Here is a 22,474-nt window from a genome sequence, read left to right as displayed (position 1 = left end):
ACTAAACAAAACGAAACGAAATAGAAAGCAAGAAAAGCATAACTTAAAACAAAACAAAAGTTCTAAAATATTTCGATAACTACGACGATATTGAATTAGAAAAATTGTGAAAAATCGCTTGTGTGAATATTGAAAATTTCAACTAACAAGTATATGTATGTTTGTGCAAAAAATAAATTATAAAAAGCAAATTTCTGTTAACTAAAATCGCCGCGAAAGCAACAAAACGTTTGTATAACCACCATAATTTACATTCTGCCACCACATCTAAAGAGCCCTTTAAAGTGCTCTAAGATTGGGATTTATAAGGCGAATGGCTCTATCTCTGGTTGCTCCCATTCCACACCATCAACAACAACAACAACACCATCATCAATACAGTTATTTCGATTTACAATCTTTTTTGGATCCTTATTCATTGGATACTACTACTCAACCAGAGGCACAAACGCATTCCAGTTATACGAGTATAACAACACAACAGCAGCAGCAGCATCAGCGGCCTACAAAAATCCTTTTGACAAATTTCAACAACACCGATTTAATGGAGTTTAACAGTAGTAACAACGGTCTCAACTCAAATAACATACCGCCTACAACAACATTGCAGAATAACAGTCACATTACAGCAAATAATTCACAGGTAAGAATGAATATTATGATATTATGCAGGGCGCCCGCACAAATTCCAATTTTATTTTAATCGAATAAAAGTTCATAACTTTTATATTATTCTAGTGATTGAATAGTTTTTAAAAATGTCCTCGATTATTCGTACGAATAACGAGTAAAAAATATTATTCGAATAATTTAATAAAATACATTTAAAAACATATCGAAATATTGGTCGTAGAACCAGATATATTCTGGGTCATTATAAACGTATATACGCGGATCAGAAATGTTTGGTATTGAAAATGGACAAAATCGTTCAAGTAGAACTAGAGTTATAGACGAAAATGTGCGACAACCTCCAAAAAGTTGATATTTTTCAAATATTGTTTAGCTATTTTCTTGAAATATACTTATTTATATTTTGCTCACAGCGTTCGTTTGATAAAAAGACAAACTGTGTTGAAAATGGAAAGAATCGGTCAATGATACAAATGTCATCCCGGATTATGACTCTGTGGTACAAAAATATCTATATAATTACATTTCCATCCAAAATTCAACAACAAATAATTCTATGTAAAAATAAATCACAAAACGAAATTTTGTTTGGATCAGTCCACATAGTGATCCATATATGGATTTAGTGATTTTAGGAATTGGACTATATAATCCCTAAAATATGCATAAATCGATTATAATTATTTAATGTATATGGAAATCGCTATACCAAATTTTATGGAGATCGGTCCATAATAGGTCATAGCTCCCATATAAGATACAGTGTATGACAATCCCCAATAGCTCCCATATAACCCCACATCTGAAAAATACATTATAGCGCATAAATATTAATATGCGCTATAATATTTTGTTGAATTAGTTTCAAAATAATTTATTTATGATGTTTTCAAGTTGTAACTTTAATAATGCTGTTATTTCACTAAAACGAAGTGATCGAGAAAAACTATAAGTATTTCCATAACTCTCTGGACTGCAACAAAACTGAATTGCTACATTGTAATTTCTACATTTTTCATTTGCGACCCCACAAGTATATTATTATATTATTGGTCAATTCACAAGGGTATCATCATTTCATATTGTCATAATGTCCTAATATTTCACAATGGTTTTTCAAGCAATAAATGTCCTAAAATAACACTACTTTGTATGCTATTGTTACGTTTTAACCTTTTCAAAACGTTGGTTTATTTCCTTTAAATAAACCGGATACTTTTGGTTGCAAATAAAAGCCGTTTAGTAGTTTGAAAATTGTAACAACTCTTTATTTAAAATGTACAACAACAGTATTAAATAGTCACTCAATGTTTTTTTTTATACACGTTTATAAATTCTCAGAAATACAGACACTTTATAATGTATACGAATTCACTTGAAAAATACAGCACACTTTAAGGCACTCAGTTGATGTTTATTCAAATAGCGTCTCTGATAAACTGACTAACGACTGCAACCTCTGCCACTATTTATAACACTGCCATCTGCACTCTAGATTGCTCTTTAACTGTCAAAGTTCGAATATTCTAGATCTTACTAATACATACGCCATCTGTGGTGTATTTTCTACAATGTTCTTTAACTGAATATTCGAATTCGAATATACAGCGTTGCCAACTTACGATCAATGGTCAACTGAAAGCTTTTATTTAATAATGCCCACAGCTATGTTACAGTTTGCTACTTTTAAATCAGCCCTTAAAATCGTTATATTTGAATTCAAGTACAATTTCGTAACACTATGTTTATTGTGTTATCGTAACCAACCAGCAGAGACCTGCGCCGAATGCCAAAGAGTCGGTTAAGCCGAGCCGCCGAGTCGTGATATATTAGGACATTATGACAATATGACTGATAAGAGACCTGTGAATTGACCATATATATATTCTAGATCGTTATATATAGCGGAGTCGATATAGCTATGTATGTCCGTCTGTATGTTGAAATCAACTGTAGCCCCCAAATAACTAACATAAATGATTCATACATCAATATATTCGCTATAGACCCGGTCGGTTGCTATTTAAAATCGGCCCACAAATCGCTGATATAAGGAAAAAACCTGGACAACCTCGATTTTTGACCTATCTTTGATCTATATCTGGATTACTAAGTCATTAATATATACAACATGGATATCTAATGATAGATATTTCAAAGGCCATTACAACGTCTTTGAAATATATTAAGTCGAACTTACAATGGGTCAAAATCGGGAAAAATATTTTTTGAACAGAATTTTTTTTTTGTCATAAATTTTTTTCACTAATAAAAAAATTAATAAAATGTTGAACATTTTTTTTAAATAGTGTTTACCAAAAAATATCAGGGACCCGAAAAAACTGTTATTTTTTTTTAAATAAGCAATTGGTTATAGAAAAAATAACTGCAAACAAATAGGTCCCGTAATAACAATTATAAATAACTCAAAAAAGTTTTAGTCTATGATAACCATTATGAAAAATTTAAATTTTTTTAGGTCTTTGATAACCATTATGAAAGATTTTTATTTTTTTTGGTCTTCAATAATCATAATGAAAGATTTTTATTTATTTCGGTCTCTGATAACCATTATGAGAGATTTTTATTTTTTTTGGTCTTCAATAACCATTATGAATGATTTTTATTTTTTTGGTCTTTGATAACCATTATAAAAAAATTTTATTTTTTTGGTCTTCGATAGACTACAGCCATTACAAATATTTATACCCTACACCACCATAGTGATATAGCGTATAGTGCCCCAAGGACGAAGTCTATTGAATTTGGTTAAAATCGGTCTATTATTTCTCCTAGCCCCCAAACGATTGTCCTATCTGAAAATAGATAATCCCTCATAAATATCTTAGTTATATAGATATCCAACCCAAATTCAGCACAAATAAGTTTTATATAAGCTGAACTCTCACTACTAAATTTTGTGACGATTGATCCATAATTAGTCATAACTCCCATAAAAGGCCCACTTCCGAAAAGCATTTCAACGAGTATAGATTTCTTAAAAAAGTTGGTATTCAAATAAAATTTAGCACAAATAACTTTCATATATACAGAAGACATGTCACTTAATTTTATCCCGATTGGTCCATAATTAGTCATAGCTCCCACATATTGCACATTTTAATAGAAAACTGTTTATAATCATAAATATTCTTGATTCTTATGAAATTCTGAACCAATTTATCTTTCTCTGTCTATATTAAAATTCAAGAAAACCAGTTCCATGCGACCAAAAAACTTTGTTGGTACTCATAATGTTTACGGAAGACAAAAAAAAATAAAAATCTTTAATAATAGTTATCAAATACCTAAAAAAATTAAAATATTTTATAATCGTTATTGAAGACCAGAAAAAATAAAAATCTTTTATAATGGTTATTAAAGACCTAAAAAAATAAAAATCTATCATAATGGTTATTGAAGACCAAATAAAATAAAAATCGTTTATAATGGTTACCAAAGACCAAAATAATATTGGTTATTTTTAACTGTTATTCAGGGACCATTTTTCAAAAATTCTTGATAAACAATTATTTCAGGATTTTTTCCAATATTGGTTATAACAGTTATGTCCCTGAAAAATATTTAAAATTTTTATTTTAAAGTATAATTTGGTGAAGATTCGTCACAACCGTATAGAACTCTTAATATTTTCGGAATGGTTTTAAAGTGTAAATATTTTTAATTCCGAATAAAGCTGAAATTGAATTAATTAATTTAAAGCTTTGTAAAGTGTGTCAAAATAATTAAAAAAAGGGACAAAATACAAAATATCAAATTATTTACTATAAATTAAAGTAAAAAATTATTCATTTAATTCAATGATCATTCAATTAATCATGAAAATGAATATGTATGTATTTTAAGAATATTAATCATAAAATTTATTAATTTGATTTATTACACATGCCTACCTAATAAATATTTATCGGGCATGTTCTGACACTCGTATGACATTTACGATTCTGACTTGAACTCGCAATAGAGGTGTTCTGTTAATCGCAATCGCAAGACTCTTGGAGAGTTCAAATCGCAATAGTATACTGAAGTGAAATGATGTATTTAGACTAAACCAAACTTAAAGGAAACAATAAAATTAAGAATTAATTGAATTAAATAAGTTTTTTTCATTTGAATCGAAACTAGTAAATTTTTTTACAATTTTATTAAATAAATGAAATTTAAAAAAAAATTTCTTTGGTTATGTTTATTTTTTCAGTGTATTGTCATTTAATGCATTGACCATTTAATCTGAATAATCTTTGATTTGTAAGTGCTGTAAATAATTTAAATCAATTACTGAGTTATTTTTCCTAAACAAATCAAACAAAATAAAAATATTGGAAATTTTAAAAATGCAGAGAGCAAATCACAAGTAATACGCGTGAGTTTCAGAGCATGCAGAAACAACTTTGGAGATTTGCTACACACATACGATTTGACAATCGTGCGAGTGTCAAACATACCTGTTACATTTCACTATTTATAATGAAATATGCTTAATACCTTAATAGGAATACGAATATAATCGTATTTTATATTTTTGTTTGTTTTTGAATTGCATTGTCTGTTTTATTCCTAGAACTAAGAACCTCTCACGAGATCATCCAATGTTCGTATTATACGAGGGATTTGTGATGTATTTAAACATTTTCTTTTTTTAAATTTTCCTATGTAGTAGGTATATTTATTTTGTTTTAATATTATGATTATTTTTTATTTTTGATAAGAATAAATACAACTAAAGCTGAAGTTACCAATCATTTGAATTGTGTCTGTGGCATTTTGTTGTTAATTAAAGCAGACGATTAAAAAAATATTTATGAGCATCTCATATTCATAAAATAATTATCAGTGAGTTTATTTTCTTTTTTCTTAATTCAATACAAAATGCTCGTCCGACCTTATTGATAATAATACTGTACTATACATACATATTTCGTTGAGCTTAATTTCACACAATGAAATTATGAGATTTACAAATGTTTTTTTCTTATAATTTCAGTCTGACAACAACTTTTAATGCTTTTAAAATACAAGTTTTTTTTATAAATTAAAAATATCCGAAAATTTCTATACGTTTTTAATTTGCTCTAATTAGTTTCTTCGTTGAATTAATAGAAATAATGACAAAATTGACGGATATATTGTATAGTCACAGTTTAAATATTTATTTTAAAAATCGTCTATACTAATTAATAAATTCAATTTTGTTTATTTAGTAAACTGTTGTAAATTATAGTGATAATTATGGAATATTTGTTAAAAAACTTTATTAAATATAATGTGTAATTTTTGAATTAAAAAAAATTTAATTTACGTTTTAAAGGATATTTAGTTCATGAACGATTTTCATTACTTTTTTCCACAGCTTTCTAATTCAACAAATCGGAATTTAATGAGTGGTTTTCATCATCAACATTTTGGTGCCGAATATGAACCAGTTATAACCTTCGTTGACTCTCCCCCGAATTCCGAAGAGTCTTGGCCGGGTAAGTTACAAATACACAAAGAGAGTTTATGTTAAAACAATAGACTAATCTAGTAAACAATTCTTTATAGACGATCAATCGAAAGATTCTCCAGGTCCACAAATAATTGACGTCCAGACAATATACTCAAATAGTGGTGCACGTAAAAGACGAATGGATTGGGATCCATTGGATATTGGTCAGAGTGAAAGCACTGCTTCTACACAAACTGGCGAATTACCAGCAAAAATTCCAGCACATCAAATATTAGAAAAGGATAAATATAAAAAGGAGCGATTAAGTAGTGGTAAGTAAATGTGTCAGTAAAATTTCAATATACATAGTTTTAAAACATAAGTAGATGATTTGGATTGGAAAAATTCAATTTAACAAATAAAATACTACAATTCTTTATAGTCTAGCAAATGACGAAATTAGCTTATTTATAGCGTCTAATTTATAGGTAGCGTTCCTAATTTCCCAGACATTTTATAAAAAAATTATATTCAGTCTAAATGTCGACATTTTTATGTTATGGCTGAATAATTTTATTTGGAGTGACAAAAATTTGTTTATTGTTAATTGTTAACCTTCATTGTCAACTGATGAATCTATGGATTTTATTAAATCATTCGATTGGTAACAATTCACAACTAATCTATTTTATCTGCGCAGAAATAATACTGTAGTTTTAAGAAGAAATCTTATAAAGATATTCCAGATAATTCTAAGAAACGAATTTAGCTTGAAATTAAAAAAAAGACAGTTAGAGGTTAAATTGTACGTTGACGAATCTTATATTAGTAGGAAAAAAGGTATTTGTAGAAAATTAGTTTTGAGTGAAACCAATTTTTTGTGCAGTCCGGTTTATTGAGTAAAATCGAGTAATATCTCCGGAATTTGAGTACATATTATGCGTTAAATTAAAGGTTAATGTCTTGGCTATACACTATGGAGTGAGACTAATCCAGAACATACCCTACATTACTTCATTTGGTGTTGTTTAAAAAGTTATCATTAAAATATCCTTACCGAAATAGCAGAAAATACCGTTACCGGTAAGCTACAGTTACCAAAATTATTGCAATTAACGTTACCGCTTAAATACCGTTACCGAAATAGTTAGCGTTAACTTTAACCGTTTCAAATCTGCAGCCAACCTTGCTTTAAATTAATTTGTCGCTGAATATATTCTCAAACTCAATTCTGTTATTTAAGTTCCCCTTAATATATTGAACAAGTAAGAGAGCTATATACCCTTCACCAAATTATACTTCAAAATACAAATTTTAAATATTTTTAGGTAAACAAAATTTATTGTTGTTTTCCAAAGTTGTTTTTTTAATTTTTTAAATTTTATTTTTTTTTTGTTTTTTTTCAATATTTTTTTTTAATATTTAGCGTAAAAAAATTTGGTTTAAAAAGTATTTTTTCCGATTTTGACCCATTGTAGGCCCAACTTACTATGGACTTATATACGTCGTTGCAAAGTGATATAGTGATATATCCATATTGTCTATATTAATGACTTAGTAATCCAGATATAGATCAAAAATCGAGGTTGTCCTGATTTTTTCCTTATATCTCAGCCATTTGTGGACCGAATTTAAATAAAGAAATCATGTAAGTTATTTGGGGGCTTCGGAAAGTTGATTTCAACAGACAGACGGACAGACAGCCAGAAGGTCATGGCTTAATCAACTCAGCTATCTATAAGGATCCAGAATATATATACTTTATAGAGTCGGAAAATTATATTGTGGAAATTACAAAAGGAATGACATACTTATATATACCCTTCTCACGAAGGGGAAGGGTATAAAAATACAACGCTGAATATATTGACTTATTTAATACATGGGAAAAATAGGTCGTTCCAATATAATCTGATATAAGAAAAAAGCTTAAAGTAGTAATTGCATAAGTTGACAACTCGTAACTAACATTTTTCTAAGATACAGATATAATGGATACACATTTTTAGTAACGATGTCGCTATGTGTAATTAAAAATGTCTTAAGAATTTCAAAATTGTTACGGGAAATTCCCCCTTATATTATTTGTATTCCTTTAAATAAAAATGTTCACATAAAACTAATTATTTAAATAAGTTATTCAATTTTTAATTGAATATCGTACGGTTAGACTTGTTGTTATGACTAATTTGTTTATTTTTTATAATCACGCGTAATAATTTTTGATATAAAAGAGAAGAAATTGAAAAAAAAAACATATATGCTTTTTTATCAATAACAACAATAAACAAATTAAAAGCAAATTTATTAACCTGTTTTGTTCCTATGATATATTTAAACAACTGTCTTCGAATGCTACACCATTCTAAATAAGTACTACATACTTAATAACAATTTGTGTTGTTATTATAACGTTTATAAGACTGACGGGTCCCTTATCGCAAGATGTTTACTTTATTAAAGCGTTTTAGCGATAACCGCACACACTCAGTTCTAGATTATCTAGAGGGCATCATACATGGAAAAAACTGAAAGTATTTGCTCTATGGAAATATCTGAAATCTTTATTTTTTGCAAAAAAAAAAAACAAAAACAAAGCAAATTTCCATCCATAAGTTTAGTTCAAGGATTGATTGATTGTCTTATGTAAATAATCAATTATTTAATCGAAAGATTAGGTTAATATTACTTATACGAATATGACTTTTAAATCATTTAAAAAAGTTTTTACTGATAGAAAACAGGCGCAAAAATGCTTATTCACAAATATATGTTAATTATTTAAATCAGCAAAAATTTCATATGAGATTTTTCGAATATATAACATTTGTATTGAAATTATTTTCACAGCTTCGCCAGTTTTAGATCATAAAAATGTTTGCTCTATAAAATTGAATACGATGCATTTTTAATGATAATTTTAAACGTTTTTTAAATTAGATTTGTAAATATGTACAGATTATTAGTTTCTCAACTTTTTACGAAATTTAATACACTGATTATGGATCTTTTTCAGTTGTTATTTCAATAATTTTGATTTGAAATATTAAAGTATTTGTATTACCCTCGAATGTGGAACGACTTGAATATGAAACAATTTTTAAGACAAGACTATTTATAATTTGTTTGGATATATATTCCTGTGAACTTAAAAACAAATTACGTGAAATGAAATACATATAGTGAAGTGAAAATTGGTGTAGAATTATCTTTGTCATAAAGTTTTATATTTATCTCGTTCTTTCAGAACTGCCCTTTGTTTATATTTTTGCTGATTCTGTAAACTTTGGGTTTAATGTTGTAAAAAATATGCTAAAATTCACCACAAATCAAGGGTCCGCGATATTTCTAAATATTTGTGATTTTATAATCGGTAACCATATTTTAGAGATTATGATATTTTCGATTATTTGAGTGTCGATAAACTTGTATTTTGGTGACGATATTTTAGACGTAACTGCGTCCGAGCTTATAATATATTTTAGGGGTACACTTGGGTTTAAAATTGTTTACCAACAATCTAATCTAATTACACATACAATTTTGTGAAAATGGGCGAATTCACTTAATTGGGAATAAATTCGAAAAGAATCAATCGATTTTTATGATACCTCATTTTGTTCCTATTACATGTGGATTTGCGATAAAGCCAAAAATCTGAACAATTTCTACCGTTTTCGATTTTTAATGATTTTTTTATTTTTTGCTATTATCACGTAAAAAATATATTTTTTGCTTCAATTTGTTATTATAACTCCGAAACTACTGAGCCGATTGAAACGCTATATATGTATAAACGGATTAAAGGTTATGTAAATCTCAATCTTTCCGTCACATATACAAGGAATGGAACGATATAATTGCTAGCTAGCGATTCCAAACGAGTTATACTAGAAAATGTAGACACTGTTATGGCGAAACAACATTTTTTTTTATTTTCTTTTCTATTATTAAGTTGTATTAAAAAAAAATAAACTCCAAAACAAAACAAACATAGCCATTTCGCTGATTGTTTCATGTAAAGTGCCAGGGGGTTCCAGGGGTGTGCCACTAGCGTGGGTAGATCGGCCCTCCAAAATTAGTGGGGGTCGGTCATACATTTAGACTCGATTGGGGCACTTTAATATAAAATCTAAAAAAACAAGCTATATTCGGCTGTGCCGAATCTTATACCTTTCACCAAATTATACTTCAAAATAAAAATTTTAAATATTTTATTTTTTTAAATTATAATTTTTTTTCCAAAGATGTTGTTTTAATTTTTTGGAAAAAAAATTTTTCGAATTCTTTTTTTTTAATTTTTTTGGTTTTTTAATATTAATGTTTAGCGAAAAAAACTTTTTTTGAAAAAAAAAAAAAATACGGGTTAAAAATATTTTTTCCGATTTTGAGCCAATGTAGGTCTAATGGTCTTATATACGTCGTTGCAAAGGTCTTTGAAATATCTATAATTAGATATCCATATTGTCTATATTAATGACATAGTAATCCAGATTTAGGTAAAAAATAGATCAAAAATCGAGGTTGTCCTGGTTTTTTTCCTTATATCTAAGCCATTTGTGCACCGATTTTAAATAGCAACCGAGCCGGAAGATATTGATGTATGAATCGTGTATGTAAGTTATTTTGGGGCTTCGGAAAGTTGATTTCAACAGACGGACAGACAGACGGACATGTAGGTAGGAAAATTATATTATGGAAATTACAAACGGAATGACAAACTTATATATACCCTTCTCACGAAGGTGAAGGGTAAATAAATTAAAGCTGTATGTATAGTAAAAACATTTTAACAAATTCAACCTGAACTTCCTTCCTGATCGTATAAAAATTGGGCCACATGGACTATAAAACATTATGTCTCAAATTACTAAAAAAAAAATTTTGAATACATATTAGGTAGTAAGTAGTTTAAAAGATGAGGCAAATTCTACGAAAATTTAAAACAAATTTATTTTAAGTAGGAGCCAATTATGCATTTATTTCAAATAATATTAACAAACTTGTTAACAATAAAAAAGTTTGGTTGTCAGTTAAATGATTCTAAAGTTAATTAAACTTCAAGTTTTAAAAATGGCATAAAGGTCTAATACACAAGATTAAATGCCTATTGCCTTCTAGTACTCACAAAATACTAGAGTCTTACCTATCGGATCGCTTGTTCAGGATAAAATGCGGTTATTATGTGACAAGCGACTATGCGATCAATGCTGGTGTACCTCAGGGAAGTGTTCTAGGACCAACCCTGTACTTATTATACACCTCAGACTTGCCCGAGTCCGAAGAATTAACCATTTCCACCTTTGCAGATGACACTGCAATTCTTAGTTCTCATGTGGACTTAAATGTAGCATCTAGAAACCTTGATAATTATCTCCAATTAAAAAATTGGAGAATACAAGTGAACGAAATTAAAAGCAAGCACATAACGTTTTCACTTAGGAGAGGAAATTGCCCACCAGTGACACTAAACAGTGTGAACATCCCACAGTCTGACCACGTTACATACCTTGGCATTCATTTAGACAGACGTCTTACTTGGCGTCGGCATTCATTTAGATAGACGTCTTACTTGGCGTAGGCATATAGAAGCCAAGCGGCTCCACATGAAACTAAAAGCTTCTAATTTACACTGGCTAATCCACCACCAATCGAAATTAAGCCTTAACTGCAAAGTCATCCTGTATAAGACAGTCTTAAAACCAATGTGGACATACCGAATTCAATTATGGGGAACAGCAAGCAATACCAGTATAGATTTTATACAGAAGGCACAATCCAAAATTCTTAGAACCATGACGGGAGCTCCATGGTACATAAGAAACGAGGACATCCACAGAGACTTAGATGTACCCTTGGTCAAAGATGAATTCAGAAAAACCCGCTCTCAAGGCTACTTACAGTAACTCAAGATAGCTCAAGGCTGCGTAAAGCTGCTTTACCACTCATCTAATTTTCCAAATATGATTCTCCACTGAGAGAACAATAATTGTTTAGTTTTAAGATTTAATTACACATTGTAAGGCCTAGCAATTAAAGGCAGGAATAATATAATAAACGTACATATAAATTAAAAAAAAAAAAATAATTTAAAAGTGCATCACTAAATTCTCCTGATGTGGAGAGAGGTTTTTCTTTATTACATTTCACCACACTGCAGTCTTTTATCAAAAAGTAGTATTCATGACTTGAAAAATCTATATTGTATTAATCTCAAAACAATTAGTAAAAATTATCGCACTTCAAATGTCTAAAGTTCATTGAACTTTGTTTACCTCTCAAGAACTAGTTTTGTAATGAAATATTTAACTGATGTATTTATTCATACATAAATATATATGTTTTTGTGTGCATGTTTTTTCAAATATTTATTTAACTAAACTAATGTAGTTCTATTGTCTACAATCAGTTCATTAGAAAGTATTTTTTTATTGAGATTATAAGTTATTATCACTTGTAAACTAATAAACAAAAACAACGAAATTAATTTTACTAATATAAAACACCTCACTCAATACCGAATAATAATTGGTTGATCTCTCGCTATTAATTTAGAATATACATACATATGTATGTATATATTTCGTAATCAGTTCATATACATATAAACATATACAGTGGTGGCCACCAATTTAAGACAAATAATTGAATTTTTTCAACAACTGAATTGTAAGTGCGATAGAGCCAAAATAAAAGGACCTCTAAGGGTATGAAATTTATTATTAATGTTTCTAGTTTCTGAAAAATGTTTGGAAAAATCGGTAAAACATATATGGACAAAGATATGTGGAAATACGTTGACCCACCTCAGCGAACATCCGCTGTTAATAACATGATATGACCGAAACTAATGGAACTAAAAATATGAAATTTGGTCCGAATATTTTGTAATAATAAAAATATAATGATATAAATGTGAGAAAATATGTTTATTTAAAAAAAAAAAATTTTGGTCAAGTTGTAGAAAAATTGTATGTGTTCGTGGTGAATATGTATGAATTGTCACATTCGAATAAAACACACTTGTGTGTTAAAACAGTCCTCATGCATACATATTTGTAGAAATATTTGAAAAAATAATTGACAATCAGGTGGAATTTAGCAAACAATTTTTGTCTTAAATTCCTGGCCACCACTGTATATAATTTTATTTGTAAAAATTTTCTTTTTCCATTTATTATCAATTTCTCATGACTTTTAGTCGTTTTGTGAGCGTCTTTCTTAATAAACACCGAGAAATTTTAAGTAACAAAATATTGTAATTTTAGATTAATTTCCAAAAGCGTTCAATTCAATATTTATGTATTTTCATTTTAAAGATCTCTTGGATGTTATAAGTGTTTAAAATGTTTTTCATAGTACAACTAGAAACTAAATAAATATACAAATATGTATTTAAATCTAAAGTGTTTCCATGTTTATTTATAATCAACATGTCTACTGACGCATTTGATTAGCCAAATACTGAAATAACAGCAACAAACCTAAAATAAAAAAACTAAAAACAATGAACAATTTTCTAAACTGTGATAATACCATCCGAAAATATTGCCGCTACCAAAATAATCAAGTGATGGGTGGGTATGAATTTGTTTCTCCAACTAGTATTACTACTTATATAGCATTTGATGAAGACTTGGGGATTTGAAATAATGAAAGAGAACAAAAAATACAACAGCGAAAATGATAACACAAAAAAACGATATTATTTGTTTAAATAATAAATTAAAACTGATACGAGGGTTGGCAAAATTGTTTAAATGAAATTGCTACCTTATGACAATATATAACTACTTATTGTTCAAATAATTATATGAATATTTAAATGAATTTATGGTATAATTAGTTCCAGTTATTTTCAACACAATTTCCAATTGTATTTAAATAATTTTTGGATTATATTCAATTGCTCAAATCAGAATTCTCAACTTTTCATTTGTATTTCAGAAAATTGTATAGAATATCTTTAATACATATGGTCAATTCACAAGGTCTCCTATAATGTCATATTGTCATAATGTCTTAATATTTCACAATAGTTTGAAAATGTTGTTATTGCCTTTCAAGCAAAAAATGTGCAATACCAGTAGAGACCTGCATCGAACGCCTAAGAGTCGGTTAAGCCGAACCGGCGAGTCGGCAAATATTAGGACATTACGACAATATGACCTTCTGAATTGACCAATAGTTTTTTTGAAAATAAAATAACGTTCTACAACACTTTAAAACGTACCTAATAGGGCTGTCAATTATTCGAGTTTTATTTAAATCGAATAAATTTTCATTATTTTATTTTACAATTTTTAAAATGTATAATAATTTCTATAAACTATTATTTTGAAATTTGAACTTGAAAATAAATTTATTCGATTAATCAACTAATTCGATCGAATAATTTGTTATTCAAAAGCTGGGTTTTCGCATTCACCGTAATCGGCGCCGATAACGAAAACTGAAACTGAAAAACGTTATTGTTCTTCACCATCTCGTTTCCGAATTGTTTTCGTTTCAGTTGGGTGCGTTGCGGCATAAAACAGAAACGAAATTATTTTTTAATTTTGGATGTCGCACATTAAATAGAATTTCATTATCTTTGACAAAATCTATTATTTTTTCATCTTCCAATAAAGAAAATTTATTTTTTTTTTTATTCATTTTGATTTTCTTTAAATTTTAAATAAAAAATAATTAAAATAATTTCGATACTACAGCACCGAAAACAACCTACTTGAAGTTGTTTTCGTTTCGGCCCCAAATCACAGGTTTTTCGTTACTGATTGGTGCCTTTTCGTTCCAAATTGTCGTTGCCGATTTCTGAAACGAACTTTTTTTCGGTGCAAATGTATGGAATTTCGTTTTCGGTGCCGATTACGGTGTATGCGGAAACGTAGCTTAAATTGAAAAATGTTATTCATTCGAATAAAACATATATTTTTTCCTTGATTATTCGAATAGTTTTTATTCGAATGACAACCCTAATACTTATAGACAAACTAAGAAATTTTTATTTGATGTGAAAAAAGTTATATTGATAACTTTGACGTCATAAATGTTTACTAAATAGCGTCAACAACTGGCATTTTTTTATAGTGATAATAATTATAATCAATTTCTGTTGAAAAATAATAATACAAACAAAAACAAAATAAATAACAATTCATATTAAATATTAATTAACTGTCATATGCATATTGTATCGCACATAAATGAATAATTAAAAGAGTAAATAATTTTAATCTTAATTTCATCATGTGTTTTTGTAACCCAATTAAAAAAATTTATATTATTTTCAGGTCGTGGCACATGGGGCGATGATATTGGATTTGATTTAAATGCCGAGTTCAATAGTAACTCCTATTTGAATAAGTAAGTCTTATTTTAATGTCTTGAAAAATATTGAAATACATTTTTTTAATAATTATATACAGTGATTTATAATACAATGGAATATTTTTCAGATATTTAACGAATAGGTCTGAGATAAATATAAAATATAAGAGTTGTGGCAACATAGGGAAAAAAATTACCATAAAATTTCAGAAAAAATCAAAGATGAAATTGATCATATTTGTTTCATTTGTTGGTTGGTGTTCATTCACAACATCTAGAGGATTTTGATCATTGTTACCAACTCATATTTATATTGAATAAGCGGCAGCAATATTTAATTTAGGAAAATAAATGAGCCAAATGACAACTTTGTCCCAATACAAGTCAATTTTTTGGAATTTGTGTAAAGTTTTTGAATATTTTAGATTCTCAAATTTGAATTTGAGACTTCTGTCAGGAGGCGTGAAACTTGCTTGAAATTTATAAAATTTCTTCTTGTAATGCTTTTAAATGGAGATTTTTCCAGTTTAATTATTGAAACATCTCCAATGTGTCTTAATAGGGTTAAATATATCATAGTGGTATCTAAAGGACATTTTTTTATGGTTAGTAGGATCTAAATTTAGATGTCCCCGAGTGCAGTGTTTCCTGTTTAAAAATTAATTATATCAATTTTTGTATTCTTCCATTTTCCAAAAATTTTCCTTAAATATGAGCCATGGATTATGATTGAGGAAAATCTTGAAAAAAATGGAACATGTCTTTTTTGAGATATCATTTGTTCAATCCTATTTAAATGAGAAATCCGATTCATTTTCCCCAAAATGTGAGTTAACACATTTTGAATATAGGCTCTCGATATGTAAATATTTTCTAAAATATCATGTTTTTAAAAACTGGTTAATAACGGAATATAGTTTTCAAGAAAAGTTTTCATTGTATAGTCAGTTACTCACTGTATGATTTCTTCAATTATTCAAATTATATTAAAAAAATATATTTTTTTTAATTTTTTCTATTTTAAAGTGAATCCTTTATGAGTTTTGCATCGGGCTTACCCACCGCCCTTAAGCAAGAACCCCAAACAGATCAATTGAAAAACAATAAAAGTTCATTGAACATTCATCAAGATCCGGGTAACCTAAGTATATCAACAAAAAATGATAAGCCACCGACTACAGCAGCAACGTCCGTCAACATTATTGAGACATCATCAGCAACAGAAAAACTCAGCAAAAATGATTTGATTGACAATCACTGCATTTTGGATCAAACTGCTAACGAAAACAAGGCAAATAATCAAAATAGCGAACAGGGTAAGTGAACTTTTAAGATGTCTGATTGTTATTTAGCACCGCTTCGGGCGAAAGAGAATTGTAATACATTTTTTATTATCATATATGTACCTCATATTTGTTTGTGTGTCTAATAATAATATTACAAAAATGTTATAACGTTTTGTCAAAACATTATGAATGTAGCTGTGTCTACACGTGCTTGTTGTTGCGCTTAAATAAACAATGAAATAATTGAAATTTAATTATGTTTGTTATTAAAAATATTACAACATTTCCCAATATTGCATTAAGGTGGAGTTTATTGTTTATAATAAATACGTGCTTGGATTGGAAGGTTAAAAGCCTTTATATAAACAAAATTATTAACGAGCAAAGGGTAGTCTTTTAGGCATAATCACACCTAGTCTATACTTGACACGTAATGACATAACACATGTCATTAGTTTCAATTTGATCACGATAAACTTATGCCGCAATTTTTTCATAATCACAGCTTATATTCCAAAGCTCCAGAAATTCAAGCACTTGAACATTTTGTTGGAATTTGACTTGAATGCAAATAAATTGTGTTTAATAATTGAAAAAATTTTTTAAAAAATATTTTTCAAATAATTAAACATACCGCAGAACAAAAGGTACTTTTTTGAAAATTTAAAAATTTTGGAAAATTGATTTTTTCTAGAAGATTTCAACCCAAATATAAAAATTCCAAAAAATCAATCGAAAAAGTACCTTTTGTTCTGCGGCTCCTCATATGTCTTGAATGATTGTGTTACACTGATATAAAGTGTAACACAATTATAATTCAATTGCTTGACTATAATTCAAGGCTTGAATTACACTTGCTTTCAACTTGAATTCCAGTAAAAATACTTATTGGGTATTTGAAAGTCTATTTGTTTTTAAAAACCTATTTTTTAAATCTCTTCTATGTTGTACTAAACCTAGATTTAAGACAAATTTATTTATTTCTCTTTTATAATTATCCAAATAAAGTTAGAAACGTATTATCATTTGGTTTTAGCACACAACACTTCTATGACCCATCAGCTTTTGACAGTAGTTGATGCCAGTAAAATAGAGCAAATACCTACAGGACGTGACACAACAGCAACATCGACGACTTCCAACTGCGATGATTACAAGTAAGTTTTTATTATTCTTTAGATACTTTGGTGTGTTAAAATAAGTTTATTATTGTCATTTTTAGATTTCAATATATATTAGGGGCTGCCACTTCAATTGCAACTAAAAATAATGAAGACACACTTACCTATTTGAATCAGGGTCAAAGCTATGAAATAAAATTAAAGAAAATCGGTGATTTATCCCTGTATAGAGATAAAATTTTGAAGGTATGTATGGGCCTGCCTATTTATTTCAACTTAAGGAAAATTTTCAAAATTGAACTGAAAATATTTTTTCATATTATAGCTAAATATTTGTTGTTACTACCAAAGTGTATTGGTCCATTAACAGTTATACAATTGTTTTAAATTGATTTTAATTAGAAACAATTGTTCAACTTAAAGTGTATATGAAAATAAAGAAAATAAAAAAATAATAAAAGTTTGCAGTCATACATACGTTGAATAAGATGTTACTCATCTGATGAGTATCATATCATCTATGTTGTTATAAATTTTCAACACATTTTTGTATATGAGACCTAAAAAAAAGCATTTTGATATGATTCTTTTATGAACTCCATGATGTTACTATATACATATATGTATAATATACATAAATATATATATTTTATTGATTAAAGAGGTCGTTAATTTCAATTGTTTTGTTTTGTCTTTGTTGTTCGTAGAGCGTAATTAAAATATGTTTCCACGAGCGTCGTCTACAATATATGGAACGTGAGCAGATGCAACAATGGCAAGCATCACGTCCCGGTGAACGTATTATCGAAGTTGATTTACCATTATCTTATGGTCTGTGTCACGTGTCGCAGCCTTTAAATCCCAATTACTTAAATACCGTGGAAATATTATGGGATCCCATGAAAGAGGTGGGAGTTTACATTAAAGTCAATTGCATATCGACCGAGTTTACACCGAAGAAACACGGCGGTGAAAAAGGTGTACCTTTTAGACTACAAATCGAAACGTATGTCGAAAGTTCAAACAATACCAACAATATAAATATAAATAACAATACAACGGCAACGGGAACTAAATCACCTTTAAGCATACAGTCGGCATCTTCACCTACACATGCCGGTAATTTAACACCTAATAGTTCTATGCTGAGTCTAGGTGTAGCTAAACAACCGATCCATGCAGCAGCCTGTCAAATAAAGGTAATTGTAGTTTTTAAAGTCTCATTAATTTCAAATATAGGGAGGAAATAAAAATGTTCGACAAGGCCTCAGACCTTGGCCGTTCCAAATTTGTTAAAAACTTGGTACACAATTTTAAGTTGTTCACTAATTTTAAATTCTCTTTGGTTTGTCTTTTATCGAGGTTCGAAGATAAAATTTTATATAAGAATGGTGTAAAATCGCTTAATTTCAATTACATATAACTTTTTCGCTGCTTATCCAATTTTTACAATATTGATCTCAAAAGACAGATATAAGATAGAAAAAGTGGTATAAAATGATAATAAATGAATTATACTATAAGAACATCTTTGGAAAGTGGAAGATGACTTTTTTGATATATCATTTGACTAAGGACGATTTCTTATGTTATATCCTGTTTGTATATTGATTTCTAAAAAAAACTTTAAAATCTACGATTGATTAGCATTAACATGAGATCAGAAATGATCAAATCTGATTACAGAATATAATATGGTGCAAATGGGAGGCTCACAACCGAAATGTCAAATTTTCCATGACTCTGGGGCATAAATCTGGATGAATTTGTCCGATGGTATGGGTTTGTTTGCTTTGCGCTGTGGTTTGTGGCTTAAGAAAACCGTCAAGAAAATGTCTAACGGGGTCTAATCGGTCAATCTCGGTGGCCACTTCCCATCACCTCCACTAGAGATGGCTATGCCCTCAAATCACTCGTGTACAATTTCCAATGAGGTATGAACTGTATGAACTGGTGTCCATATCATCCAATTCAGGCCAAAATAAGTTGTTAATCATCGACCTATAGTGCTCGCCATTGACGATGATGGCCTGCCCAACGTTGTTCTCTAAGAAATATGGACCAATGACGCTGCCTGCCTAAAATAAGCACGAAAAAGTGACTTTTTCGTTGTGCATTGGACTCTGTTATTTAGATTGGTATAGTCCCAAATTTGACAATTTTGTTTGTGGAACATTCATCCAGAAATAGCCTAGAACGATTATGGCGACCGTAAAATGGGCGAAGCGTGCGGAACGTTGCCCAAACTGAAAACCCATTTTTATGAAACAATTTATTCTTAAATGACAGCCAATTCGACAGATGTAGCTTCAACAATATGGCCGCTATCAACTGTCAAAATTCAGATCTCCTTATTGGAAGGCCTTTTTATATGAAAAACAAACTAAAGCGAATTTCGAAATTCTGGAGAACTTTAAATTTTTTTACAACAACAAATTATATTTGATTGGAACAGAATAGCGATCCTATAATTCTGAAAGGACATGTTGAGTAGATAATTTTTGTAGAATAAACTTATAGTTTTAATTGAATTTTTGGCGATTTTTTTAAAAAATATGAGACCCAAGGTGGCGTGTAATTTAGCTAATTAAGTGAAAAAAAGCATTATTTACAATTTTGGTATCTGAAATTCTCCGGCAAACATTTTCGTGGAATATTTTAATCTTTAAATGTTCTTTTCGAACGACTTTTTTTGATTTTCTCGAAAAAGGGGTTAAATTTACGTCTTAAGAGAGGAGATATGGATTATATTATCCATAATATAAATCTGACAATAAGAATTCTCTCAGACATTAACTTACAACATTTCTTTTCATTTAGTATAATGCTCACTTCGACCCACTGTAAAAAAAAACTCAGACCAGCTGGACCATAAGTTTATTCTACAAAAATTATCTACTCTATATGCCCCTTTCAGAATTAACCAGCCCAATTATGAATAAAAAATTCCGACGGAGTTTGTTCCCCGGGAGTTTTTTCTCATTGAAATTGAATAGGAAAAATGAGAAAAGGGAAAAAACTCCCGCGGAATTTTTATTCATAATTGGGCTGATAGAGTCTCTATTCTGTTCTAAAAATGCTCTTGGGCATTGATATTATAGAATTGAGAAAATTAAAGGTTAAAAAATTATTTTTTTTTTATCATCAATAGAAATTCTCCACATTAAATTTATTAACCATTGAATTATTAATTTTTTGGCGCTTGAGAAATATTGACTATTTGGTATTTATAAAAAAGAGTTTGTTTCATTGTTTACCTTTAGGTTTTCAAATTAAAAGGTGCTGATCGTAAACACAAACAAGACAGAGAAAAAATCCAAAAACGTCCACAATCGGAACAAGATAAATTCCAGCCCAGCTACGAGTGTACAATTATGACAGACATACCATTGGATTTAATAACGCCCACTACTACTACTAATGCCAACACAAATGGTTGCTTTAGTCCAGAATAGTAAGTACACATTTGTTTATTACTAACTTCTAGCCATAATTTATTTAATTTAAATATTTTTTTTATTGAAATTATGCAACAATAGTTGCGTTCCCTATATAAATCTAGAGAAAATTTACCTTTGATTTCAAGTTTGACAAGTTTTATATGTTAAATTTAACATGTGAGGCTGCACTGCCAATTGAGTTTTGTATTAATTTACAATAAACTAATGTTTTTTAATTTGAATACTGTGAAATCACTTAAGATTTGCACGTGTTGCATGCATTTTACTACAATAAATTTAAATAATACCGCGTAGAAAAGTTGTTGTTTTACAAGTTATATACGAGGTACTAGTATTTGATAATTATTATTAAATTAACTTATAACATAGTTTACATATAGAAAAATATTTGATTAATTAATGAATTTCTTATTTTTTTTTATTTTAAATAATTTTTTGCATTTAATGCGCACATAGTTAGCTGTCATGCGGACAGCTTAATTAAAGAAAACAAATAGCGCCGTAATAATAATTGATTTTATAATGAATAGCCCTTTTAGTTTAAGGTTCTTTTCATTATACTATTATAAAGTTATATCTATGGCTATATCGCAAAACAGCTTAATTCGACATAAGAGTTTTTTGAAGATTTGTTGTGTGTTATACAAATTTTAGGTCACATGATAAAACTGGTTTATTTTGGAATTAAATTTAACTTATGTAATTTTAATTTTTAATCACACAAAATTGTTAATTTCTTAAAGCTAAGTTTTTCAACAATGCGGTTTAACCATATTGCCACAGATATATTTATATTGTTTTTTAAACGTTAATAATGATTATAATTAAGGAGTGAGATTGCTATAATCTTAACACATATGAGGAAAATCAAAAATTTTGGAGAATCGTTGAAATTGATTCTGATTCAGGCATGAAATTTATTTTGTTTCGAAATTAAAAAAATCTTAGGTTAGTTTCAACTCTTAAATTTATGATCATTTAAAAATTAAACCCAAATTTATCGATTTTTAAAATATTTTAGTTTTTCTAATAGATCGTGTTAGTCAAATAAAAGAGAGCAAACAAGTAAGAGAGCTATATTCGGAATATTCCGAATCTTATATACCCTTCACCAAATTATACTTTAATATGTATATAAATTTTAAATTTTTTTTTTCATTGATTTTTTATATTTTTTTTTTTAAATTTATTAGTGAA

At 28.6% G+C, this 22,474-nt stretch overlaps 1 protein-coding gene across 3 annotated transcripts in view; it reads left to right on the top strand.

Annotated features, from left to right (window-relative positions):
* Nucleotides 1-292: 292 nt before the first annotated feature.
* Nucleotides 293-22,474, top strand: part of gem (gemini) — a 29,829-nt gene continuing 7,647 nt past the window's right edge. The window contains exons 1-9 of one of the 3 annotated variants that reach the window (XM_065514332.1): nt 293-643; nt 6,005-6,125; nt 6,196-6,411; nt 15,373-15,445; nt 16,436-16,725; nt 17,732-17,852; nt 17,918-18,062; nt 18,524-19,015; nt 21,080-21,270. In XM_065514332.1, the coding sequence (XP_065370404.1) occupies nt 314-643; nt 6,005-6,125; nt 6,196-6,411; nt 15,373-15,445; nt 16,436-16,725; nt 17,732-17,852; nt 17,918-18,062; nt 18,524-19,015; nt 21,080-21,270 (1,979 nt within the window). In that variant the 5' untranslated portion in view covers nt 293-313. Of the gene's footprint in view, nt 644-6,004; nt 6,126-6,195; nt 6,412-13,338; nt 13,657-15,372; nt 15,446-16,435; nt 16,726-17,703; nt 17,853-17,917; nt 18,063-18,523; nt 19,016-21,079; nt 21,271-22,474 lie in introns of those variants that run through there. The other 2 variants (XM_065514333.1, XM_065514335.1) reach the window with 2 other exon arrangements.

The sequence above is a fragment of the Calliphora vicina genome, chromosome 5 (assembly GCF_958450345.1).
Source record: "Calliphora vicina chromosome 5, idCalVici1.1, whole genome shotgun sequence".
NCBI lineage: Eukaryota > Metazoa > Arthropoda > Insecta > Diptera > Calliphoridae > Calliphora > Calliphora vicina.
Note: the sequence above shows the minus strand (reverse complement) of the source record. Positions and strands in the feature narration are given on the sequence as shown.